This window comes from Vipera berus (genome assembly GCF_964194415.1).
Source record: "Vipera berus genome assembly, chromosome: 2".
Classification (NCBI taxonomy): Eukaryota; Metazoa; Chordata; class Lepidosauria; order Squamata; family Viperidae; genus Vipera; species Vipera berus.
The window spans coordinates 152,417,084-152,440,283 of NC_138203.1; the positions used below are offsets into that span (position 1 = coordinate 152,417,084).

General features: G+C 44.3%; 1 protein-coding gene across 1 annotated transcript; it reads left to right on the top strand.

Moving 5' to 3' along the window:
• Positions 1–9,536: 9,536 nt before the first annotated feature.
• SLC39A5 (solute carrier family 39 member 5) lies at positions 9,537–22,003 on the top strand (the record flags this gene model as incomplete). The annotated part of the gene is made up of 12 exons (XM_081318985.1): positions 9,537–9,541; positions 10,188–10,619; positions 13,137–13,359; positions 14,182–14,356; positions 14,950–15,119; positions 15,617–15,754; positions 16,321–16,396; positions 18,287–18,373; positions 18,966–19,217; positions 19,526–19,606; positions 19,796–19,986; positions 21,851–22,003. The coding sequence occupies 12 exons, from the start codon at positions 9,537–9,539 to the stop codon at positions 22,001–22,003; spliced, it is 1,983 nt and encodes a 660-aa protein (XP_081175111.1).
• Positions 22,004–23,200: the final 1,197 nt, after the last annotated feature.

A 23,200-nucleotide genomic window follows, 5' to 3' on the forward strand; every position in this document is an offset into this window, starting at 1 on the left:
CTCGCTTTGTGGCCATTCTGGGAAACGCTTCCTAAGCTGATCGATGTGGCGCCAGACAACTCGCCCGCCCTCTAGGCTCACTTTGTAAGAGAGAGGGCCTGATGTTTTAATGATTTTTCCTGACACCCACAAATTCCCATGCCCATAGTTCCTGGCCCACAGCTCGTCGCTCACTTGCAGCCAGCTCAGGGGTTTGGGGCGAGAGGCTCTGCTGCCACCCGGTCTGGATGCAACCTGCCCAGTTTTGTGATCAGTCGCCTCCCCCAGCGCAACTCTGCTGGGCTTTTTCCTGTAGCCATGCATGGCATAGAATGTTGGCAAAGCAAAAAATCTGCCAGTCTGTGGTGCCAGTCCCCAGTCACTATATGCTTCAGTGACTCTTTTGTGGTGCGAACCATGTGTTCGGCTTGTTAGGTAGATGACTATGGCCTAACTGGTTGGGTTGGCAATATATATATAAACTATGATTGTATTGTTGTAATAGAAACTGAATTGTATCACTTTAAATGTGTGATGATTGGCCAATGCTGTTTTTCCAACGGCCATAAGAGGGAGCTAGAAACATAGCTTCTCTCTCTCTGTTATTCTCTCTGTTACGTTTTGCTGTTACTTGCTGATTATTGTGGTTTGTGGGTTTGCTACTGTTTGCTAAACCTGAAAAACTATGTTTTGACTTACGGACTGGTAAGAAGACTCTGTATTGGATAATCCTTGGACTATTGTTATTTGCTATCATCTCTTTACTCGTGTATGACCTGGACTGATTTTTTCTTGGACTGTGCTATTGTATTATTCCACAAGTAAAACTTTTTTACGCACCTCAGTGTATCTGTGTGGTTGCTGCGTAAACTTGACTACTCTCAGTATCCTCTTTTTCTGTGCAAGCTCTTGTTAGCTCAAGAGGTACTCTGCACATCCTTATCACGGCTTGACCATTAGTAGAAGGGTGAAATGGGGCCGACGTTGCATGCCTAATAAGGCTCGCTCTCAGGAACGCCTGAAATTCTGCTGCAGTAAATTGGGCTCCATTGTCGGACACTATGACGTCCGGCAGCCCGTGCATGGCTGAGTTTCCTAAGCACCTGGATGGTCCTAGCAGTAGTCATGTTTGCCACTGGTATTACTTCTAACCATTTAGAGTGGCTGTCGACCACTATGAGGAAGAGCTGTCCCTGAAAGGGTCCAGCGAAGTCTATGTGAATTCTAGACCAGGTAGTGTGAGTCTCCTCCCACCTGTGAACTGGAGCGTGCGGCATTTCAGGCCTTGATTGCTGCCATGTATAACAGCCATGCACCTGGGCCTCAATGGCCTTATCTAATCCTGGCCACCATAAGTAGCTTCTAGCTAAAGCTTTCATACGAACAATACCCAGATGGCCTTCATGCAGTGATTGTAAAACCCTGTCTCTTAGTGAGGTAGGAACTATGACCCTGTTCTCCCAGATAATACAACCCTTGTGAGCTGATAGCTCATGTCTTCTTGTAAAATAACTCTGAAATTCAGGTCCTGGGCTTTTGTCCAGCCACCCTGTATGTACCCAAGAAAGCACTCTACTTAGCTGTAGAAACGGCGGCTGACAGGACACTATGTCCCCTGCATGGAGGGGAAACTCTGGCAAGTCCTGAATGGACAAAACACAGGCTGCTGGGGCTGGATCTGGTTCGATTTGTGGCAGTGGAAGCCTGCTCAGGCCGTCTGCATGGCCCATCTCTTTGCCGGGTTTGTGAATCAGCTTAAATGTATAAGCCGATAAAAAAATAGACCATCTCAGCATTCTAGGGGATAATATGTGGGGTGTCTGTCTGTCTGTAGTGAATAACCCCAATAGCGGTTTGTGGTCTGTGAAGACTGTGAAGTCCCTGCCATATAAGTAGTCGTGGAATTTTTTAACTCCAGCTACCATGGCCAATGCCTCTTTGTCAATTTGAGCGTAATTACGCTCTGCAGAGGACAGTGTCCTCGGATAAAAAGCAATTGGAATTTGAGTTCCATCTTTCTCTAAGTGACTCAAGACTGCAACCACCCTGTATGGGGACACGTCACACACTAAGCAAACTGGTTTAGACTCCTTGAAATAGTGGAACTGACCGACAGAAGTGACTTCAGGTCCTGAAAACTTTTTTCGTGAATGCTAGTCCACTTACAAGAAGCATTTTTATCTAGGAGCCTGTGAAGCGGCTCTGCCACTGCGACCTTGTTAGGAAGGAACGCGTGGTAGAAGTTGAGGAGGCCCAAGAATGCTTGTAGCTCTCCCTTTCTTTTAGGGCTAGGTGCCATCTGAATGGCTTTTACTTTAGACTCAGCAGGGTGAATGCCATCAGCATCAATGCGAAACCCCAAAAATTCAGTTGAGGGGACCCCAATACTGCACTTGTTCTTTTTGAGTTTGAGGCCTGCTTCTTGCAGCCTTTGCAGGACAGCTCTGAGTGTCCTGGCTAACACCTCAGTGGATTCTCCGGCAATAAGCACATTATCAAAATAGGGGCAAACCCCTGGGATGCCCTTGAGTGTGCGTTCCATGATGCCCTGAAAAATTCCTGGGGCTACACTGACCCCGAATTGCAGGCACTTTACTTTAAACATCCCCCTGTGGGTTACAATGGTTTGTGCCACAGCCGTGGCCTCATCCACAGGCAATTGCTGATAGGCCTGAGCCAAATCTAATTTCGCAAAAATGGTGCCACCCTGCAAGGATGCCAGGATGTGGCTTACTACTGGGACTGGGTATGCGTGTTGTTTGAGGGCCCGATTAATTGTGCATTTATAGTCTGCACAGATTCTGACTTGCCCATTAGCTTTGAGTGGTGTTACAATAGGAGTTTCCCACTCCCCACCATCTACTGGTTGCAAAACGCCCTGTTCCACAAGTTTATCTAATTCCGTGTCTATTTTGTGCTTGAGGGCAAATGGCACCCTACGAGGCTTAATCCTGACTGGCACTACCTTTAGGTCTAGTTTGAATGTTATTGGCGGGCCCGTGTATGTTCCCAGGGCTGAATCAAACACATCTGCGAATTCCTCGCATACTGTCACTAGGTTCATGACTTGTGTCCAGTTGATTCCGGTTACTTGGATGCCTAGCGCATCAAACCAATCGAGTCCAATTAGGCTCGTTCTCTGGCCCCCTACTACAACAACCAGGTGCCCTGAAAATCCCTTAAATTTAACAGTCAAGGTGGCTTCACTCTTGACTGTGACTCTGGCGTTCTGAAAATCAGTTAGAATGATGTCAGAGCGCCTCAGCTTAGCCCATCTGTTACTGCGACTACATATGAAAGTAAATGTTTCAAGGGAAATAATGGAAATGGTGGAGCCTGTGTCCAGCTCCATCTTACAGGGGACCCCTTGCAGCTCCACCTGAAGTCTATACTTGGGCTTAATGGGGTGATGGGCCCCGGTATGGCAGACGCTTCTGCAGCTTGAGCAAAACCCCATGCTGTACGGCCCCGGGGCCCCAGTACCTCTCCTGGTCGGATCTTCCGACTGGCGATTCGCTGGCTGGTCCCTCTGGAGACCTCTACAGACGGATGCGATGTGGCCGGTCTTCCTGCAGGCCCGGCACGTGGCTGTCCGGAACCTACAGTCCAAGCATTGGTGGCGGCCGCCAAAACCTGGACATCTAGGCAAGGGATCTGCCTTGTAAGTAGTCTCTTGTTACTTGCTGCTGCGGTGCTGTTGGTTGGGTTGTCTGTGCAACTTGTCGATTTCAGTGTCTTCTTTGGGGCCTTCTGTGTGTTCTGTGTCCTTGTGGTGGACGGCTTCTTCACATTGTGCTGTTTTGGCAGGCCAGATAGCTCAGACAGCTTCTCCAGTGGCTTCGTCTGCCATGACTTCCTTCTCGCTGCGTCCGAAAACGATAGGACCTCTCTGACAAATAGTTTCTGCTGTAGCTCTTGGTTGCGAGGCCACAGACAAGCCGGTCTCGAAGTCTCTCTTCGACGTCTGAGAATTGGCACAGGCGTGCAGCCTGCCTCAAGGCCGTGATGTACTCGGATGTGGTCTACCCCAGTTTCTGTATTCTTTGCTAGAAAGCGTAGCGCCATGCAATCACCGACATCTTTGGTTGGAAATGTTCTCCGAGCTTCTTTTTCAATTCTGCATAGGAGATGGACTCCAAAGGCGTTGGCGCGAACAGGTTCTCGGCTAAATCGAACATCGCTGGGCCGCACACACAGAGTAGCATGGCGGCCTTCAGTCCGTCCTCAGTGACCTGGTTCGCTCGAAGGTAGTTCTCGACCTTGGACAGGTACGAGGGCCATTCTTCTGGTTGCTTGATGTTAAATTCTTGCAACCTTCCGACCTTAGGCATTCTGCTGGTCTGCACGGCTGGTTCTCAGCGTCTTCAAATCCTGCCTCTCAGTTGCCCAGGGACTGGTCCTCTGAGCGCGTGGTCGCTAGCGTGGCTGAGCTAGCCGACTGTAGGGGAGGGGGAATTGCTTTTCCCGCCAGGCGTGCACTGCCTCTCCCCTAGTGACTTTCAGCTCCGACAGAGAAGCAGGATCCCATCCTCGTCACCAGTGTTGTGTACTGGGTTCGTTGCGCAGGAATGAAGACGAGGCGAGTGAGTTCAGCAAAGATCATGGTTTATTGCTTGCAGGATCTGAACTGGAGAACAGGGCTGCAGATGCAGCAATTTATACCCTGGCCCCTAGGCGGCGGCCAATAGGTTTGAAGCAACCTATTGCTGCCCTAGGTGCAACCAATAGCAGTGCTGGAGACGGGTTGTCTGAGGAGCTGGGAGCCGTTAGCTAGCTTCCCTGCTCAAACAGCCTTCCAGCAATTACCACGTGGTGTTCCCTTAACAAAGCAAGCCCAATACATTACAATAAGGTCACACCTTTATTCCAAATGAAGTTGTTCAACATCAGCAATATTTTCCAACATCAGTTATGATGCATCAGCTGGGATTTGCCAACTTTCCATCCATCCTTAAAACCCTACCTTCCTCAGTGTGTGCAAGGCTATTTGCTCTAAATGACCTGCAAAATCTTTTTAGGAGTTAACTCTGGGTTTCCAACAGCTGTTGCTTCCCTTTTTAAAGATTTGCATTCAATGTGACAATTGTTAAGAACTGGCATCTGTAGGCTAGGTGCTGCCAGCTGCTTTCTAATCTTCCCTACACACAAAGAAAAATATATGAATTTTAATCTAATATAATGATATAAAATAATATTTATTTTAATTTAGCTTTGTGTTTGATAAGTGGCTATGTTTCATTACAATAGTCCATTTCACCTGGAGATCCCTCTGTATTGAGTTTTTTTTATATATTTTTTATTACAGTATTATATGTTTTCAATGAGTATAATAATATCCTGCAGCAGGCTTGCAACAAAATCTTACTATCACTTCAATTGGAGATTTTTATTCCCACTGTTGCCGGAATGCTAGAAATATCACAAAGGGAGGACAAATGTTGCCAAACAAATTGAAGAAACAGATCTGCTTGTTCCCAATTTCCAAGCCTTTTATACAAACATACTTCTGCAACTAAAAATTGACCTTTAATACATCCTGTTTGGTCACAAACACAGCTATCTGAAATTTTCAGTGGCCTGCTGGGCTGCAGATAAACCATTAACTCCTTCAGATAAACCAACCAGTGGCTTGCAAGACTAGAAACAAGCAATATTCCCAATATTGCCTTTGAAAGTTACTGTTCGACTCCATGGAAGAGACACCTTAGAACAGAAGGAACTTGCAGCCCTCCAAATGTTTTTGGACTACAGCTCCCATCATCTTCTTTATCCATCTACCAAGCGGGCCAGGTATGATGGGAACTGCGGATTACTAATAGTTGGTGGAAAGCCATCTCCATGCCTTAAAGCAGTGTTTCTCAACCTCTCCAATTTTAAGATGTCTGATGCTTACTGGGGAATTCTGGGAGTTGAAGTCCATACACCTTAATATTGCTGAGGCCGAGAAACACTGCCTTAAAGGAATATGAATAAATCGCAAGCTTGTCTGGATCAGAGCAAATTTCCATCTGGTCCAGCATAAATTGTGATTAGTCAGTTGATTCCAGAAAGCTTGCAAGCAACACATGGAAACAACAGAGGCTGCTTTGCATCATTTGCCTTCAAAGCAAGCAACTAGTACTTAGAGCTAGAGTGGCTGTGAAGCCGGAGGCGCTAATTTAATACAAGTAGTCCTTCATTTACAACGGTTCGTTTAATGACTGTTCGAAGTTACAGTGGCACTGAAAAAAGTGACATGACTGTTTTTCACACTTGTGACGGTTACAGCATCCCCATGGTCATGTGATCCAAATTCAGCCGCTTGGCAATTGACTCATATTTATGACGGCTGCAGTGTCATGGGGCCATGTGATCACCTTTTGCCATCTTCTGACCAACAAAGTCAATGGGGAGGCCAGATTCACTTAGCAACCATGTTATTAACTACTGGAGTGATCCACTTAAAAACTGTGGCAAGAGAGAACGTAACATGGGGCAAAATTCACTTAACTGCTGTTTCATCTAACAACAGAAATTTTGGGCTCAATTGTGGTTGTAGCTTGAGGACTATCTGTACAGGCTCCATTAAGTTACTGCGGCTAAAAACAGTTAGTACACTTCTCCGTAATTAATATACCTCATCCTTTTTTAAAAAAATCACCTTCAAGCAGTGATTTTTTTAAAAATCACCTTCAAGAGGTGGATCATACAAAGAAATGCTTTATTCCATCCACCCTAATCCTATTGCTCTTCAACCAAACTGGTAGGTTTGAAACAATTAGGGGACTACAAGGAACGGTTGCTGGAATTGGGTCTGTCTAGTTCAGGGGTCTTCAAACTTGGCCCTTTTATGACTTGTGGACTTCAACTCCCAGAATTCCTCAGCCAGCAAGTCATGAGAGCCCAAGTTGGAAGACCCCTGGTCTAGTTTAATGAAGAGAAAGACGAGGGGTGACATGATAGCAGTGTTCCAATATCTCAGGGGCTGCCACAAAGAAGAGGGAGTCAAGCTATTCTCCAAAGCACCTGAAGGCAGGACAAGAAGCAATGGATGGAAACTAGTCAAGGAGAGAAGCAACCTAGAACTAAGGAGAAACTTCCTGACAGTTAGAACGATTAATCACTGGAACAACCTGCCTCTAGAAGTGGTGAATGCTCCAAAACTGGAAGTTTTTAAGAAGAGACTGGCCAGCCACTTGTCTGAAATGCTATAGGGTTTCCTGCCTGAGCAGGGTGTTGGACTAGATGACCTCCAAGGTCCCTTCCAACTACTACTTCTTCTTCTTATTATTATTATTATTATTATTATTATTATTATTATTATTATTATTATTATTATTATTAGTAGTAGTAGTAGTAGTAGTAGTAGTAGTAGTAGTAGTAGTATTAGTATTAGTATTAGTATTATTATTTATTATTATTATTATTTTTTATTATTATTATTATTATTATTATTATTATTATTATTAATAATAATAATAATAATAATAATAATAATAATAATAATAATAATAATAATAATAATAATAATAATAATAATAATAATAATAATAATAATAATAATAATATATAAAACAGTCTCAGTTACAACTGGCTGTCATACAAACAGCCCATCCACATTTATTCTATATGAACTGCCTTTGGAAATGGATGAAGATGGCTACTTCGCTTTTCTAGCCTGCTATCCTCCACGTAAAATCCTGTTGGCACTACAGACCCACAGCCACCCTGGACCATTATTCCTGAATTAATACATCTGGGATCCATTGGCTGAAGGAAGGCAGGTCTCCATAGTGGTTAGAGAGCCCTGTATCTATTGGAAAACCTGAAGGGGTAGCTGTGCACATGGAAAGAAATGCATATTTACATTTTGACTGATTGCTCAATTCTTTTCTCACTTCTTGTCAGCATCTGGTCTCAAAATAAGGTATTTGTTCCTGCTTCTCTCTCTACACTTCTGGGGAAAGTCCAAAAAATCCTCTAATGCCCCCAGTTCCCACCTGTTGGTTTTACAGAGGGAGGGGCTAATGCCTGGCAGACCCACCTACTCTGCTCCAAAATAGTCCACCCATCCTTCAGGCAGATCCAAACCCAGATGAAAGCAAAACTGCTCCAATTAAAAGGTCTGAAACCTGCTGTTGTCTCTTAAAATCAGATATTATTATTTGTTCCAGAGTTGCTGTTTGACTTGGTGTTCAAGGCAGCTGGAGAAAGCAGGCACCAACCAAGACTTGAAAAAAATCCACGAGCATCAGATTTGGATTGCCATTACTGAGATATTCAAAGCGGTTGAAGGCTGATCAGCAATTCAAAATTTTATTCTAGCCTGGGCATCGTGAGAGGGTCAGGTACTTTGATTATATTCTTTGAATATTTGCTTCAGCATGTTTATGTTTGCTTGTACAACTTTGCAGCTGTTTCCCAGAGGACTCATGAACTCTCTAGGTCAGGGAGATGACAAAGTCTTGTACAGAGTACTATCTCATTCATTATTTTGCTTAAAATTGTAGCTAGGAAATTGATGCATGAAGAAAAGGTCTCAATTTAAAAATCTTTACCTCTGCTTTGACTTTGCAATCCAACGTATGGCTTCTTACACTGCACAAAGCCACGTGGTTGTAGTTTTGTTTTGGCTTAACCTGGTCTGTAAAGGAATCCCATTGAGTTGCATAAACCAAATTTCAGGAGCATGATTTTGTGCGGAGGAACACTCTACCGCTGCAAGTTGACTGACTGCAGGTTAACTAAACATCAGACACAAGTGTAAGGGTAGGTCAGTTCATATGACCACCCTCAATATATGTGGTTTTGAAAAGAAATGTTATATGAAAGAAGCAAAACACTATTTTTATCTTGTTCTCTCATCCAATTTTGCTACATTAACTTTAATAATTTACTTTATTTATTGGCAACATCCTCCTTTCAAAATTCAAAAGGCGAATTCTGCAAACTGGTCATTCCTTGTATACTAAACAAAAAAAAGTAGAGAGGTTCAAATTTAAGCCCATTGAATTTAGTGACCCTACAAATCAAAGAAGCTGGATTTTTTATTTAAAATTAGAGAATCAGGTCGTTGTAGTGTTGCAAAATTACTGGGTGAGACAGGCGGCACATAAAATTAAATAAATAAATAAATAAATAAATAAATAAATAAATAAATAAATAAATAAATAATCTACATGGTTGAAATTCTCACGGTAGTGCTATTTTGTGCAAATGTTAGGAACACCTTATACCAGACCGTGCACTGCTTACTCAATTCTAGCTCCAATATAGGTGCTAGTTTTAACTTATGAAACCAGCCAGTTTGGGTTCAACAAGATAAATCTACCGAGGAGAAAGTCTGCAAATCCCACACTTTCAGGACATTTGGGGGTGGGGTGGGGGGTGCACCAAGAAAGCAGGGCAAGGAAGTGCAGCTTTTCTGCTGCAGCACCCTGTGAAATAGCCTCTCAAGTCAGCTCCCTATTTCTGATCTTTCAAAAGCACCTACCTGAAGAGCAAGTCATTTTAGTCCGTCTGCATTGGTATGGTGCTGGAAAATTGACGACTGGGGTTCAAGACCTGAGCGTTATGTGATGGCGTGAGCTCCTCTTACTTGTCCCAGCTCTTGCCATCTAGCAGCTCAAAAGGATGTAAATGAGAGCAGAGAAATAGGTCTCATTTCAGCGGGAAGGTAACAGCATTCCGTGCACCTCAGCGTATAGTCATGCTGGCCACGGGAAGCGTCTTCGGACAATGCTGGCTCCCTTGGCTAAGAAGCGGAGATGAGCACTGCTCCCTAGACTCAGAAATCACTGGACAGGGGAAAGCTTTATCTTTACCGTTATCTTTTCCATATGGAGCCTCAGAGAGCCTTTTTGACTGTGGTAGCGTAGAAGCATGTAAAATAGACAAATTATTATCAGGATTTAGTTGCACGCAAACATGGATCTGAACTATGAGGAAATAATTAAGATGTTTGTTGCGCAAGCCCAAAAACTTTGAGGTCCTTCAAGGAATCCTACCAAGACCCGATGCTTAGAAGGTCTCTCCTATTGCACTGGTTGAGAAGAGGAAAGGATGTAGATTTGCAAGTTCTCCTCTTACCCAGTCATCCCAAGGATTTTTCTGCCCTAACAGATGTTAGCAAATAAGGATCTGTTTCTCTTCTAGGATCTGTGGATAAGTGTCGCAGCATTAAGACTGTGATTCCACCTCAGGCTCAGAGCTTTTTTCTTTCACTGCAGGTCCCTGTTGATGGACCAGTGGACCCTTAGATTCTCTCTGGCCAGATTCTGGGTGGCTTGGCTTTCCCTGCAGGCCATATGCCATTTTGCCCAGGGTGAGCCGCGTGACTTGCTGGCTGGCGGAGCTGCTGGGCCTCTGCTGGAAGACGCCACCCAAGAGCAGGGTTACTACCTGCAGCAGCTGTTTCGACAGTATGGTGAGAATGGCACTTTGTCCTTTGAGGGCCTGACCCGCCTCCTGCTAAGCCTGGGGCTGGGAAAGGTGCAGGTGGTGGAGATCGAACACGAGGAACTGGGCCACGGTCACGTCTCCCATCTGGACATCCTGGAGGTCCAGGAAAACAAGCACCTGCATTTCCACTCAGCACTGGATCATATCAGCAAGTCAGAGCACGGGGCCAAGACTCAAGTGGAGAGTGTCACCCCCGCCAGGTGGGTCCATTCTAAAGACTGGAAACATCCAGCGAGCAAAAATGGCTGCACTGGGGAGGGCTTGTCCATTCGTAAAACAGCTTTCCAGGTGGGCATGGACAGTCACAAAAGATCCATTTGTCACAAGGTAAACAGGGGAGGATTCCCCCCCCTTTAGCCCAGGGGTGTCAAATTCGTAATGTCACGCGACGTGTCACGACATATCATGACTTTTTTTCCATTGCCGGCAATGGTGTGGGCGCGGTTTTGGCATGACGTTTGACACCCCTGCACTAGCCCTTCCAGAGGATTTCAGGATAGCTTTGCCTTGTTTTAGGCAGGCTGTACTTCCAAACAAAGCATCCGTACCTTGTTTGTTTGCTCTGTGGTGCCCAGAGATAAATCAAGCTGATGCTAAGGCCTGGTTCTTTGTTTCCCACTGCTTTATTTATTCTCAAGGAAAGAATTTGAAAAAAAAAGTTAAATTCAGGTGGGGCAGAGACCCACCTGGGAAGCGCCGAGGGAGAGCTGTGACAAATTAGCAACCCGGATTCTACAGCTTGAGAAAGATATTTCTGTCTGTACACAATGGAAGATTGCCAGCGCATATTTCCATTGAAGAATGAATTCATTAAAGCATGGTGTTTGTTAAGTTCTTGATCAGCAGCTAACATCTTGCACAGCATCTAAGCCCAAGTAAAATAAACATGTTGCTAGCCTCAGCATTCTGATCTGGCTGAACCAGGAAACCTGCTGAAATATGTCTTGTCTTTCCAGAAGCTGAGAGCTAGCAGCAATAGGCCTACTTCAATCACTGCAAGGGAAAAAGAAGTGAAGCAGCAGCTCATCCCTGGCAGCCATCAATTCAAACAATTTGGGCTAACATTAAATTGGGAGAAGATAGATAAATTCAGAAAAGATAGAGGTAGTCCTCATTTAAGAACTGGTAACTTTGTTTAGCAAAGCGGTTGCTAAACAAAAACGCTACTGTGCTTATGGCTTTACTTCAGTGCTCTTTTGCTTTACAGACCTCTTTGTTATTGTTGTTAGTTGCGAAGTTGTGTCCGACCCATCGTGGCCCCATGGACAACATCCTCCAGGCCTTCCTATCCTCTACCATCTTCTGGAGTCCATTTAGGCTCACGCCTACTGCTTCAGTGACTCCATCCAGCCACCTCATCTTTCTGTTGTCCCCTTCTCCTTTTGCCCTCAATCTTTCCCAGCATTGGGCTCTTCTCCAGTGAGTCCTTCCTTCTCATTAGGTGGCCGAAGTATTTGAGTTTCAACTTCAGGATCTGACCTTCTAAAGAGCAGTCAGGGTTGATCTTCTCTAGGACTGACCGGTTTGATCGCCTTGCAGTCCAAGGGACTCGCAGGAGTCTTCTCCAGCACCATAATTCAAAGGCCTCAATTCTTTGATGCTCAGGCTTTCTTATGGTCCAACTTTCACAGCCATACATTGCAACTAGGAAGACCATAGCCTTGACTATATGCACTTTTGTTGGCAGGGTGATGTCTCTGCTTTTTAGTGTGCTGTCTACAGACCTCTATAGTCTGTAAATGAGAGAATTGGTCGCAAAGTTACATTTTCATCACCATTGCAACTGCCCAAATTACTGTATAGCAGTCTAAGCGAAGACCATATGTGTATTGGTCACCACGATGTAAAAAAGATGTTGAGACTCTAGAAAGAGTACAAAGAAGAGCAAGAAAGATGGGGACTGGAGGCTAAAATATATAAGGAACGGCTGCTGGAATTGGGTAGGTCTAGTCTAATGAACAGAAGGGCAAGGGGTGACATGATAGCAGTGTTCCAATATCTCAGGGGCTGCCACAAAGAAGAGGGAGTCAAGCTATTCTCCAAGGCACCTGAAGGCAGGACAAGAAGCAACGGATGGAAACTAACCAGAGAGAGAAGCAACCTAGAACTAAGGAGAAATTTCCTGACAGTTAGAACAATTAATCAGTGGAACAACCTGCCTCCAGAAGCTGTGAATGCTCCAACACTGGAAGTTTTTAAGAAGACTCTGGACAGCCATTTGTCTGAAATGGTATAGATTCTCCTGCCTGAGCAGGGGGTTGGACTAGATGACCTCAAAGGTCCCTTCCAACTTTATTGTTGTTGTTGTTATTGTTCTTGTTATCTTAGATTCTATACTAATAATTAAATGTCATGAAAGGAATGCAATGCACCAATTCTTGTTTAGACAAGGAAATCCCACCCTCAGCCACAGCCACTTGCTAACTCATAGTCTAAATTATCCCACAGCTTTGTTGTGGGAAAAACAGATGGAGGAAGAGCTATGTACACCATGATAAACTCCTGGAATAAAAGTGAGGTATACATTGAAAATAATAATTATTTTCAAGCCTGCAGCCTTATGTGTTTTAGTTCTATTTCTCTTAGTTCTTTTTCCCCCCTTCTGATTATTCTCAGGGAGATTTAGTTAGCCTTACAGTATTGGGATGGTTTCTTAACATTTTAGTGAAATGCAATCTTTCCCTGTTGGGTTGATGATGATTTCATGTGTCCTTCAGGCCAGGATTCTCTCTGCTGGACCCTGAACTCCATACCTCAGTCTCTCCTGCCTTCCATGAGGTCAGCCACGTCCTCAAACCCAGCTTTGGGCAAGGCCCAGAGAAATCTGACAAGGAGAAAGAGGAAAATGTTTTCATGCTTTCCCACGGACATTCTAAGCTAAACCTTCTGGAGGGAGTCATTGCCTTGGATCACTCGGTCTTCCATCACCTGCATGAAGATGTAAGTATTGGAGATGTGTTGCAGTCATTCTCCAGATTTCCTGCCTCACTGCAGCAAGTGTATTGACTATACCGGGCTGGCAGGGAAGCAATCGTGCTATTGTGTATAAGGGGATGTGTTGATGGGAGGGGTGGAGATTACGAAATATATCCTACCGTCTGAAAGATGGACAAATGAGTCGAGATTCTTTGTATATACTGGGCACATGTTCCATTTGGAAAGAACCCATATAGTCTGTGCTTGGAATGGGCCACTCAGTGTTGCTCTCTCAGCTGAACTGTGGATGGTATCCTATGGATGACCTTCAGGCTGCATCTGGCCTTCAAGCTAAGGATTGGCAGCAACTTGATTACCACCAGCGATCCTCAAAGTAGATGGCTGGAAGAGACTGACTTAAACCAATGCAACTAGACATCTGTTTTCAAAAGCCATCCTATAAAAAGAACTACTATTAAAATACGTGTCTATCTGTATAGACACATACAGACACCAACACACTCACATAGAAAAAGCAAAGTTGCACAACTGGTGCAGAATTTTACCTCTGCTCTTCAGGAATGCTGTATTTTTCTGTAGCTCCCAGAGAAAACACAACACATTTCTGATTTCTCACCCTGCCCTTTTCTGTTACTGTAATTCTCCTACCAAGCTGGGCAACGTTTTTTTCCTCTGCCCAGGAGTACCCGCCCCCCCCCCCAAAATGGATAAAGGATAATTGTAGTGGAAATGTGTTCTGCCATAGTTGGAGGGCCACAAGCCCATTTTAGCCCTATTACTCATTTCTACAATAAAGAGCCTTCCGGGTTGTTCTTCTTTCTCCAGTGCCTCAATGTGTCTCAGCTGCTTGTCAATTTTGGTATGAATACCATCTCCAAAATCACCCCAGAGCAGTTCACTCTGCTGTGCCCAGCACTGCTGTACCAGATCGACAGCCGTGTTTGCATCCAGCACTTGGATGATGTGACTTTCAACACGTCCGGGAGCTCGCTCTGGAATGGTAAGACCTTCTGCCCTTCTCAAGTCACTCTGAAGTGCACATCTCCAGTGAGGTTGGCCTGGGTGAACAGCAGGAGGCGGAGTTAGTGATGTCATGGGAAGAGGGGTGGGAAAACCATTCCCCCTCCACTTTGCTATACATCTCCAGTGAGGCTGGCCTGGGTGAGCAGCAGGAGGCGGAGTTAGTGATGTCATGGGAAGAGGCGTGGGCAAAACATTCCCCCTCCACTTTGCTATACGTGTAGTCCTCAACTTACAATAGTTCATTTAGTGTCTTCCAACATCACGCTCAAGCTTCAATTTGCCCAAGTCTTTATTCATTGCCTCTTGATTCAGCTTTTCTTTCACCAAACTGGCTTTTTCCCAACATCCTCTGCCTCCAACTTATATTCTAGGAGTAATTTTAAGAAGATATATAATTACTTGTGCCTTCATTACTCTCTTGTGAAGAAACTATTCACTACAATCTGTAGAGAGAATGTATTCTAGTCCTTCCAACCCAGGGGAGTGTAGCTAATAAGGCCTCCACTATGTGCAACTTGCTAGTTTTAGAGCTGTGTTTCCTATTCCTGGCACTCTCTATACTTTCCACAGGCCTGGGCTGGGGATTTCTGGCTATCACCATGAACAGCTTGCCCTCAGCACTGGCCATCGTCTTGGTGCCCCTACTGAGTCGAGAAATCTTCCAGTTCCTCCTGACTTTTCTGGTGGCGTTGGCTGTGGGGACATTGTGTGGGGACGCTTTGCTGCACCTCTGGCCACATGTATGTACCACCCCTTTTTCCATTTGGGGTACAATTGTCCACAGGTAAGTGGGTAACCACCCAATCATCTCAGCTTCGTACAGAGAAGCCCACCTAAGGCATTGGGTTTCTGCCTTATCACATCAGTTCTCATCAATGCTTTGTCCTCTTTGATCCTGTTGTTTTTAATGAGGTACCTCCCACGTTTCACCCAGTGAACATTCCTCAGTTCTTGCTGCTTTGCCTCTCTTTTAGTCAATTTCATGAAAAACAGGATTTCTCATCATTAATGCTATTGTAAAACTCAGTGGGACTTGCTCCCAGGTGAATATGGTCAAGGTGATGCCAGAACCAAACAGCAGAGCTGAACTCCTGTCTTGTTTCCATGAAGAGCAAATGTGGGGACAGTTGGGGATTTTTGCTCAGATCTTTCCAGGCCTATCTTAAGGTGGTTTAAAAGAATTAACCTCTGTTCTGAGATCTTCCTTTCTCTGCTCAGAACAATTGTTTTTATTCAGGCACAAGTGACCTCCCATGGCTTGCTGTCCTCAGAAGAAGATGGCATTCTGAAGGGTCTATGCGTCCTAGGAGGCATTTACTTTCTGTTCCTCACTGAGAATCTCATGGGAACACTCAACCAAATTCGCGCAAAGAAGGTAAGAAGTGCACTGAATTATAACGCTCCTCAGGGCAGGAAAAGACATGTGCCACTCCTACACATATTCCAAACAAGCAAAATAAAGTATTAAATGCTAAGGTCTCCCCTAGAATAGGAAGGACAGTTCTGAACTACGGTCATGTTATACTACTGCCCACCACTACAAGGAGACCGTATCTCTAGCTTCATTGGGGTGGGGTTCAAATCTCAACATGCTCATTGGTTGTTGTTGTTTTTTAATCCCATTTATATCCTGCCCTTCTCCGAAGACTCAGGGCGGCCTACAATCTAAAGCACAAACCAATGTGCTTAGCAATAGGCTTCATTCTATGTATATGCCTGCTTATTAGGGCTTTCGCCCCGCCCCCAAGCGGCATCTTTACAAAGTCAGCTTATTGCCCCCAACAATCTGGGTCCTCATTTTACCTACCTCGGAAGGATGGAAGGCTGAGTCAACCTTGAGCCTGGTGGGATGCGAACCTGCACTAATTGCAGGCAGCTGGTGTTACTTAAGGAGTCATTAGCCCACTGCTCCACCAAGGCTCTTTTGCTTTTATTGGACAGAAAGATGCCACTGGAAAGCAACTTAACCAATCTCATACTAAGGTGGATGAGAATGAAGCAGAGAGGACCTTGCATGGTGAGTTGTGAATTACTTAGTACTTTAAGTCTGAGTTAGTATTTTGGTGTGTTTTACATTCTATTTTAGCAGGAAAAATGTGTGTCTCCTTGAAATCTCGTTTCAAAAAAATTTATGTGCCCTAGTTGAATGATTATACACCCCTGAGCCCACTTGAATAAATGTATTTGAAATGTATAAAGGTAAAGGTAAAGGTTCCCCCGCACATGTGTGCTAGTCGTTTCCGACTCTAGGGGCCGGTGCTCATCTCCGTTTCAAAGCCGAAGAGCCAGCGCTTGTCCGAGGACGTCTCCGTGGTCATGTGGCCGGCATGACTAGACGCCAAAGGCGCACGGAACGCTGTTACCTTCCCACCGTAGTGGTCCCTATTTTTCTACTTGCATTTTTACGTGCTTTCGAACTGCTAGGTTGGCAGAAGCTGGGACGAGTAACAGGCGCTCGCTCTGTTACGCGGCACTCGGGATTCGACCCGCCAAACTGCCGACCTTCCGATCGACAAGCTCAGCGTCCTAACCCACTGAGCCACCGCGTCCCAAATGTATAAAAGTAGTTGAATATGCAAGGCCTCTTTCTTTCTTCTTCAGTCTAGATATTGGATAGATAGCTGAACATTATCTCAGTGATCAGTATCCAGCATCAGCACTGTTACTAGTTGTCCCTTCAGATCTGTGATTTGGGCTTCTGGTTTTGACATCATGGTGAAGCAGACGCAGGAAGATGGGACCCTGGAAAGGGTTGAAAGTCGCCCCGTAGAGGCGGCACCCAAAGAGGGGACCCTCGCTGTTCTGAGGAAGCCCTCCAAACTGGCGGGGGAAAGACTGGCTACTTTCGCATAGCCAGTCAGAAGCTGCTGTCAACAGTAGACAACAAGCACTATCAATCTTACAGCAACGTGGATGAAACTGGGTGAGACCTAAGACTCTCTTTATGACTTTAAGACTTCTTCCTGAAAATCTGCCCAAAGCACTCCCTCCAAGGACGAGGGAAAGGAAATTCCCACCCCATTCCCCCAGAAAAGCGGCAAATTAATTACTTGGGGGAAAGTGAGAAACCTAACAGACTAATTTGCATTGTGTGTGTGTGTGTGTGTGTGTGTGTAGTAAATTTGGGGACTAAAAATGCTTTTAAGACCTTTTTTAAAAAAGAAAGACTTGAAAAATTTACAATATAAGTTTTAGATTTAAAAACTGAAAACCTGGCTCGAAGCCCAGAGTTAGATAAGACTTTGGCTGGCCTTGAAGCCTTTATTTTTAAGAACTGCAGCTGTGAAAAGGAACCAACTTGGGGCTGTTTATCTGTGTGGCAGAGATGATAATATTATTCTATAATTGGCCTGTCTGAAATATGAACACAAATCCTGACTTTCAGAACTGTATGGTGGAACTATTTTCCTGTAGAAGAAACATCACTATTGCCTGATATGATGGAACACTTTTGATTATAAATCTTGATTGTTAAACAACCTTTAATGGTTCTTTTTCCTCCCTGGATGGAAAGGATATTTTTCTCATTGGATAGAAAAATTTGAATTTTACTTATATCTACTTAGGAGAATATATATATATATATATATATATATATATATATTCCTGAGGGAATGGGGTGGAAATTCTCTTTCCCTCCTGGGGGGGGAGTGCTTTGGGCAGAATTTCAGAAAGAAGTCTTAAAGTCATAAAGAGAGGCTTAGATCTCACCCAGTTTCATCCAAGTTCTTCTAAGATTGCTTGATAGTGCTTGTTGTCTTCTGTTGACAGCAGCTTCTGACTGGCTACACAAATGTAGCCAGTCTTTCCCCCGCCAGTTTTGAGGGCTTCCTCAGATCAAATGGGAGGGCTGCTGCCCCCCCCCCATGATCAACGAGAGTCCCCTCCTTGCTTGTCGCCTTTACAGGACAACTTTCGATCCTTTCCAGTGTCCCCCAGCTGGGCGAAATCAAATGTGGAAGACAGAGCCCTGTCTTCCTGCGTCTGCTTTGCCGTGAAGCCAAAACTGGAAATCTAATGTTTTATATTTTAAATGGTTATGTTTAATAGTTTTTAAAATGATTTTATATGTTTTTTAATCTGGGAGCCACCCAGAGTGGGCTGAAAGATAGTGACTGCATAAAAGTTTTAAATAAAACAAGATGACTAGAGAGTGGAGCTATGGGTAGAAGACAGGCAGCATCTGTTGCAGGGCCTAGTCCAGAATCTCCAAAATGATAAATTGCCATCAAGTGCAATCAAGGGAGAATAATGTCTTTCACCAGCAAAATGGCATGAATCTGACCTGTGTCTTTGCTCAGTCTCTCTAGGTCCTAATGGATTGCTAGGTGGGTCAAAGGTCTAACACCTTTCCCTGAAACATCAGTGCCTTTATTTCTCAAACTGAATAAGATTAGGAAACAAGCCAAACTGCTGTTCCAAAGCTATGCCCCTCTGTTCTTGGAGACAGCCCTAGAGAATGTGCATTGTTTGGCATGTTCTCAGTTTCCTAGGCTCTTAGTCACATGTTCTAAGATCTTAAGACATGATGTCAAAGAGGCATGTTAAAACAGCTCTTTTTTATATATATGGTCTAAACTCTTCAGGTGCTGAATTGCAGAGTTTGAGAGTGCCAGAAGAAGACCCTGGAAATGTAAATGGCAAAGTCCAGGACTGCTCCATTCAAATTCACAACTCAGAAGACCACAGGACAAGCTTGGAGAAGCAAACAGAAGAGATACATCACCATGGTCACTCCCACAGCCCAGTTGGGACTCTCAAAGCTGGGATAGCTGACATCGCTTGGATGGTTATTCTTGGGGATGGGGTACACAATTTCACAGATGGATTGGCAATAGGTCAGTGATTTCTAAGCACACCTAGCTTCCATCTTGTGACAGAAAAGCAAAATAGTCTACTTCTTTCAGAACCTTTTCTCAGGAGATTAAGATGGCATACATAGCACTCCCTCTTCCTGCTTTTCCTCTCCCCCACAACCCTATGAGGGAGGCTGGGGTGAGAGAAAGTGACCATCTCACAATTGCCAGGGAACTTCTATGGCCATGAGTGGACTAGAACCCAGGATCTCTCCCTTCTAGCCAACACTGCTACGCCACAAAGGTTCTTTTAGACTTACATGCCTTGCTACACTCTCCTTCTACTTTAGGGGCTGCCTTCTCGAATGGACTCTCCAGTGGCTTAAGCACTACGTTGGCGGTCTTTTGCCATGAACTACCCCATGAACTGGGTGAGTGAACAAGGGCTGCTGCTGCTGCTGCTACAGGACTAACTGATCTTTTTGCATGTCTTGTTTTCAAGCTTGCCCAAAGCACCATGGAAGCAAAAGTGGTCATGTCCTGCCACAACAGGTTCATGCCTAGACATTGCTGGTTTCAAGAGGGGTTGAGGTAGCCTTAACTTTCTCTCTCTTTGGCAGGAGACTGTGCTGTCCTACTCCGGGCGGGCATGCCACTCCGCTGGGTGCTGTTGTTTAACCTGCTGTCTGCTTTCCTGGCTTATTGGGGCATGGTGTTAGGGACAATTGTCAGTCAGAACACTTCCCAAGTCACTCCCTGGATCTTTGCCACCACAGCTGGTGTTTTTCTTTATGTAGCTCTGGTTGATATGGTAAGAAATTGTGTTTCATTTCTCTATGTATGGTGCAAGCCTTAATATATTGTATTTCTATCTGACCTTTTTTTTTACCAGTGGTATATGTGGGAGTCTTCCCTAAATTTATCTTTATGGTAGCAATGAAGTAAGATTGGTTGGCAGCAGAGGGCCTAAACCAGTGATTTTATTTATTTATTTATTTATTTTAATCCCATTTAAAAACCCCCCTTCTCCAAAGACTCAGGGCGGCTTACAATTTAAGCACAAACCAATGTGCTTAGCAATAGCCTTCATTCTATGTATATGCCTGCTTATTAGGGCTTTCGCCCCCCCCCAGCGGCATTATTACAAAGTCAGCTTATTGCCCCCAACAATCTGGGTCCTCATTTTACCTACCTCGGAAGGATGGAAGGCTGAGTCAACCTTGAGCCTAGTGGGATGCGAACCTGCACTAATTGCAGGCAGCTGGTGTTACTTAAGGAGGCATTAGCCCACTGCTCCACCAAGGTGAACCTTTTGGAGACTGAGTGCCCAAACTGCAACCCAAACCCCAGCTATGTATCGTCGGGTGCCGGGTAGGTGTAGCCCATTCGGTGGGCATGGCCCATTGGGTGGGCGTGGCTGCAGTGGTAACGGCAGACTGGGTGGGAATAAAAAGTTCAGTCAACTCCAACTTTGCGAGATCTTTTTTTTCCCCGCGAAAAGTTGAAATTGATTGATTGAACTTTTTTTTTTTGCACACGGCAGCGGAGGCCTAAAGTGAAAAGGTTTTATAAAAGCCAGCTGAAAGCCTAGGACTGGGGCCACAGCGCACGTGCCTACAGAGAGGGCTTTGCATGCCACCTGTGGCACGCATGCCATAGGTTCACCACCACGGGCCTAAACTCATCCCCTGAACTTTGTAAGGGTCTGGAGCCTTGAACCAAGCCTCTCTACTCCAAGTTCAACCACCACAATGATACTCGGAGCCCATAGAATGTTACATGTTCTTTCTTACTTGTTGCTCTCCTTCCTCACCCTTCTTTATGAAAAGCACACATTGGTGTTTTTGTCTCACAATCCTGTACTTAAATTGAGAGAGACAAAATGATGCCCAAATTGCAGGGGGCGTTAATATGTTTTTCAAATCTAAAGTTTTAGTTTCAACCAAGCAATGGGAAGGGAATATGCAAGACTTATGTGTGGGAACATGCAAAATTTGAGGATTTATTGGATCCTTGGTACCTCAGGCCCTGTTACTTGCCTTGTCCCATCTGCTGTAGCTTTTCAAGATCAAGGGAGGTCCAAGTAGAAATATGTTTGAGATCAGGTTTACCTCTCTGAATTCAGCATCTTGTCTCTTGTCTCTTTTAAACCATTTATTTGGAATATTAATGTTTCTCTTCTCCCCCAAATACTATATAAATGGATTGCCAAAGCTTTTGGGTAGAAAACAGAATCTGGTACCTGTAACAGAACAGGAAAGGCGGAACTATAATTTCAGACACTTTGCTTCTTACTGGTCCTCCCTTTATAGACTATGGGAAATGAGATTAAGTCTAAAAGGATATGCAGGACATTTGTGCAGCATTAAGGCTTATGACTCTAAAATCCAAACTGCAGGGAAATTTCAGAAACATGCCTCCTAGCCTTCATGCCAATTTCCTTAGAAACCATCTTGAAAAATCTCCTGGTGCGTGAGTGGCCCTATGAAAGTTTTTCATGGGGAAAATACCTGGTGCTGAATTGTTTAATGACTTTAAGTAGCCAAAAATTGCAATGCGACTAAGATATGACTATACAGTGGCTGTTGCTGTCTACTTATGGGCAAAGATTCCGTCAGTTTGTACTAGACTACGAACATTGTCAAAAGTGATAACAGCTGGTTGCTTTTCTCTAGCTACCTGAAATGTTGCAGCGACATTCTACCAGCAGCAGGAAAAGATCCTTCAGACACTTCGTTCTTCAGAACTTGGGCTTTCTCAGTGGAGGTGGCCTCATGCTCTGCATTGCTCTCTTTGAAGAACAAATCAGTGTCCGCATGGATGAGTAGGACATTTCAAAAGGAATTCCCAGCTGCAAGGCAAAATGCACTCTCGGCTCTGTTGTCAGTTATGACTGCCTTCTTCCTATAGCTGAAAAGGCAGCTGTAAAATCCTTTTACTGTAATTGGGTAATCCAAGGAAGTCGGAGAGGAGAACAAAATAAAGTTTGGAAGCATGAGTGACAAACTCTTTTGCCAACCACCACAACCCTGTGAAAATGGGTATGGTGCCAAGAAAATTTAAGTCTAATTCAGCCTGCTTGATATTGCAAAATAAAGTAGGTTGCCACTAAAATTAGCATGTTGAAAACCCATTATACTTTGGTAAATGGAGGAGGGGAACAGTTGTTTTAGGAAAGTGTGGACCTAATTTAAATGTGTTTCTGTCAATGCTGCAACGAATTTGGCTGAAGCCATTTCTACTTTGTTTTCGGTTGCCACAGTACGGGAGGGGGGGATGTGTGCTTTTAAGGTTAGACAAAATAATAAATTGTCCCGTGGGAACCAAGGTCATTGCTGCCTGGGTTTTGGTGGGCTGAGCCTTCCGTTAGAAAGCCCATCAAAGTAGTTAATTGGGGAATGTGATTTATGACATTGTGCTGGGATGGAAAGTTCAACTTTGCAACCTTTGGGAGGGAACTTCAGTCTTGGTTTCACTTTTGATCGCGCCAATACTTTGTAGCCAATAAATATGTTCTTTAAGGAAACTTTCTGCCTTGGAGTTCTGTTTTTACTGGTCTCATCTATCGGAACCACGACATTTTCAACATAAGATGAAATTATTTAAGAAACTGTACCTTTTCTAGGTAACCCATTGGTTCTAGTATTGTACCAAGTACTCATGGTTCCTACTGCATTTTGGTTAAATAATGGTTTCAAAAGCAGCAGTAATTCCAGGTTAGAAATTTGGGTCTTACAAAGTTAAACCTGAGACACCATCCAAGAGGAGCTTGAGAGTTGGTTTCTGTGTAGAAAGGACTCCTGCAGGTGTATGCATAGGACAAATATAGAACAGAGAAGCTAGATAAGGGTCACCTTTTCCCAGCGATAAGAGACAGAAATGGGAAGGCGCTCTGAACACCAACCCTGCATTAATATCTCCTCTGAAGGAATCTAAGGAAGTCCCAGCAAGGACAAGCAATAAAAGCACAAGCGAAGAGCAGATGAAACTGTCTTTTAAATTTTTATTTTTTCAGCAGCATTCAT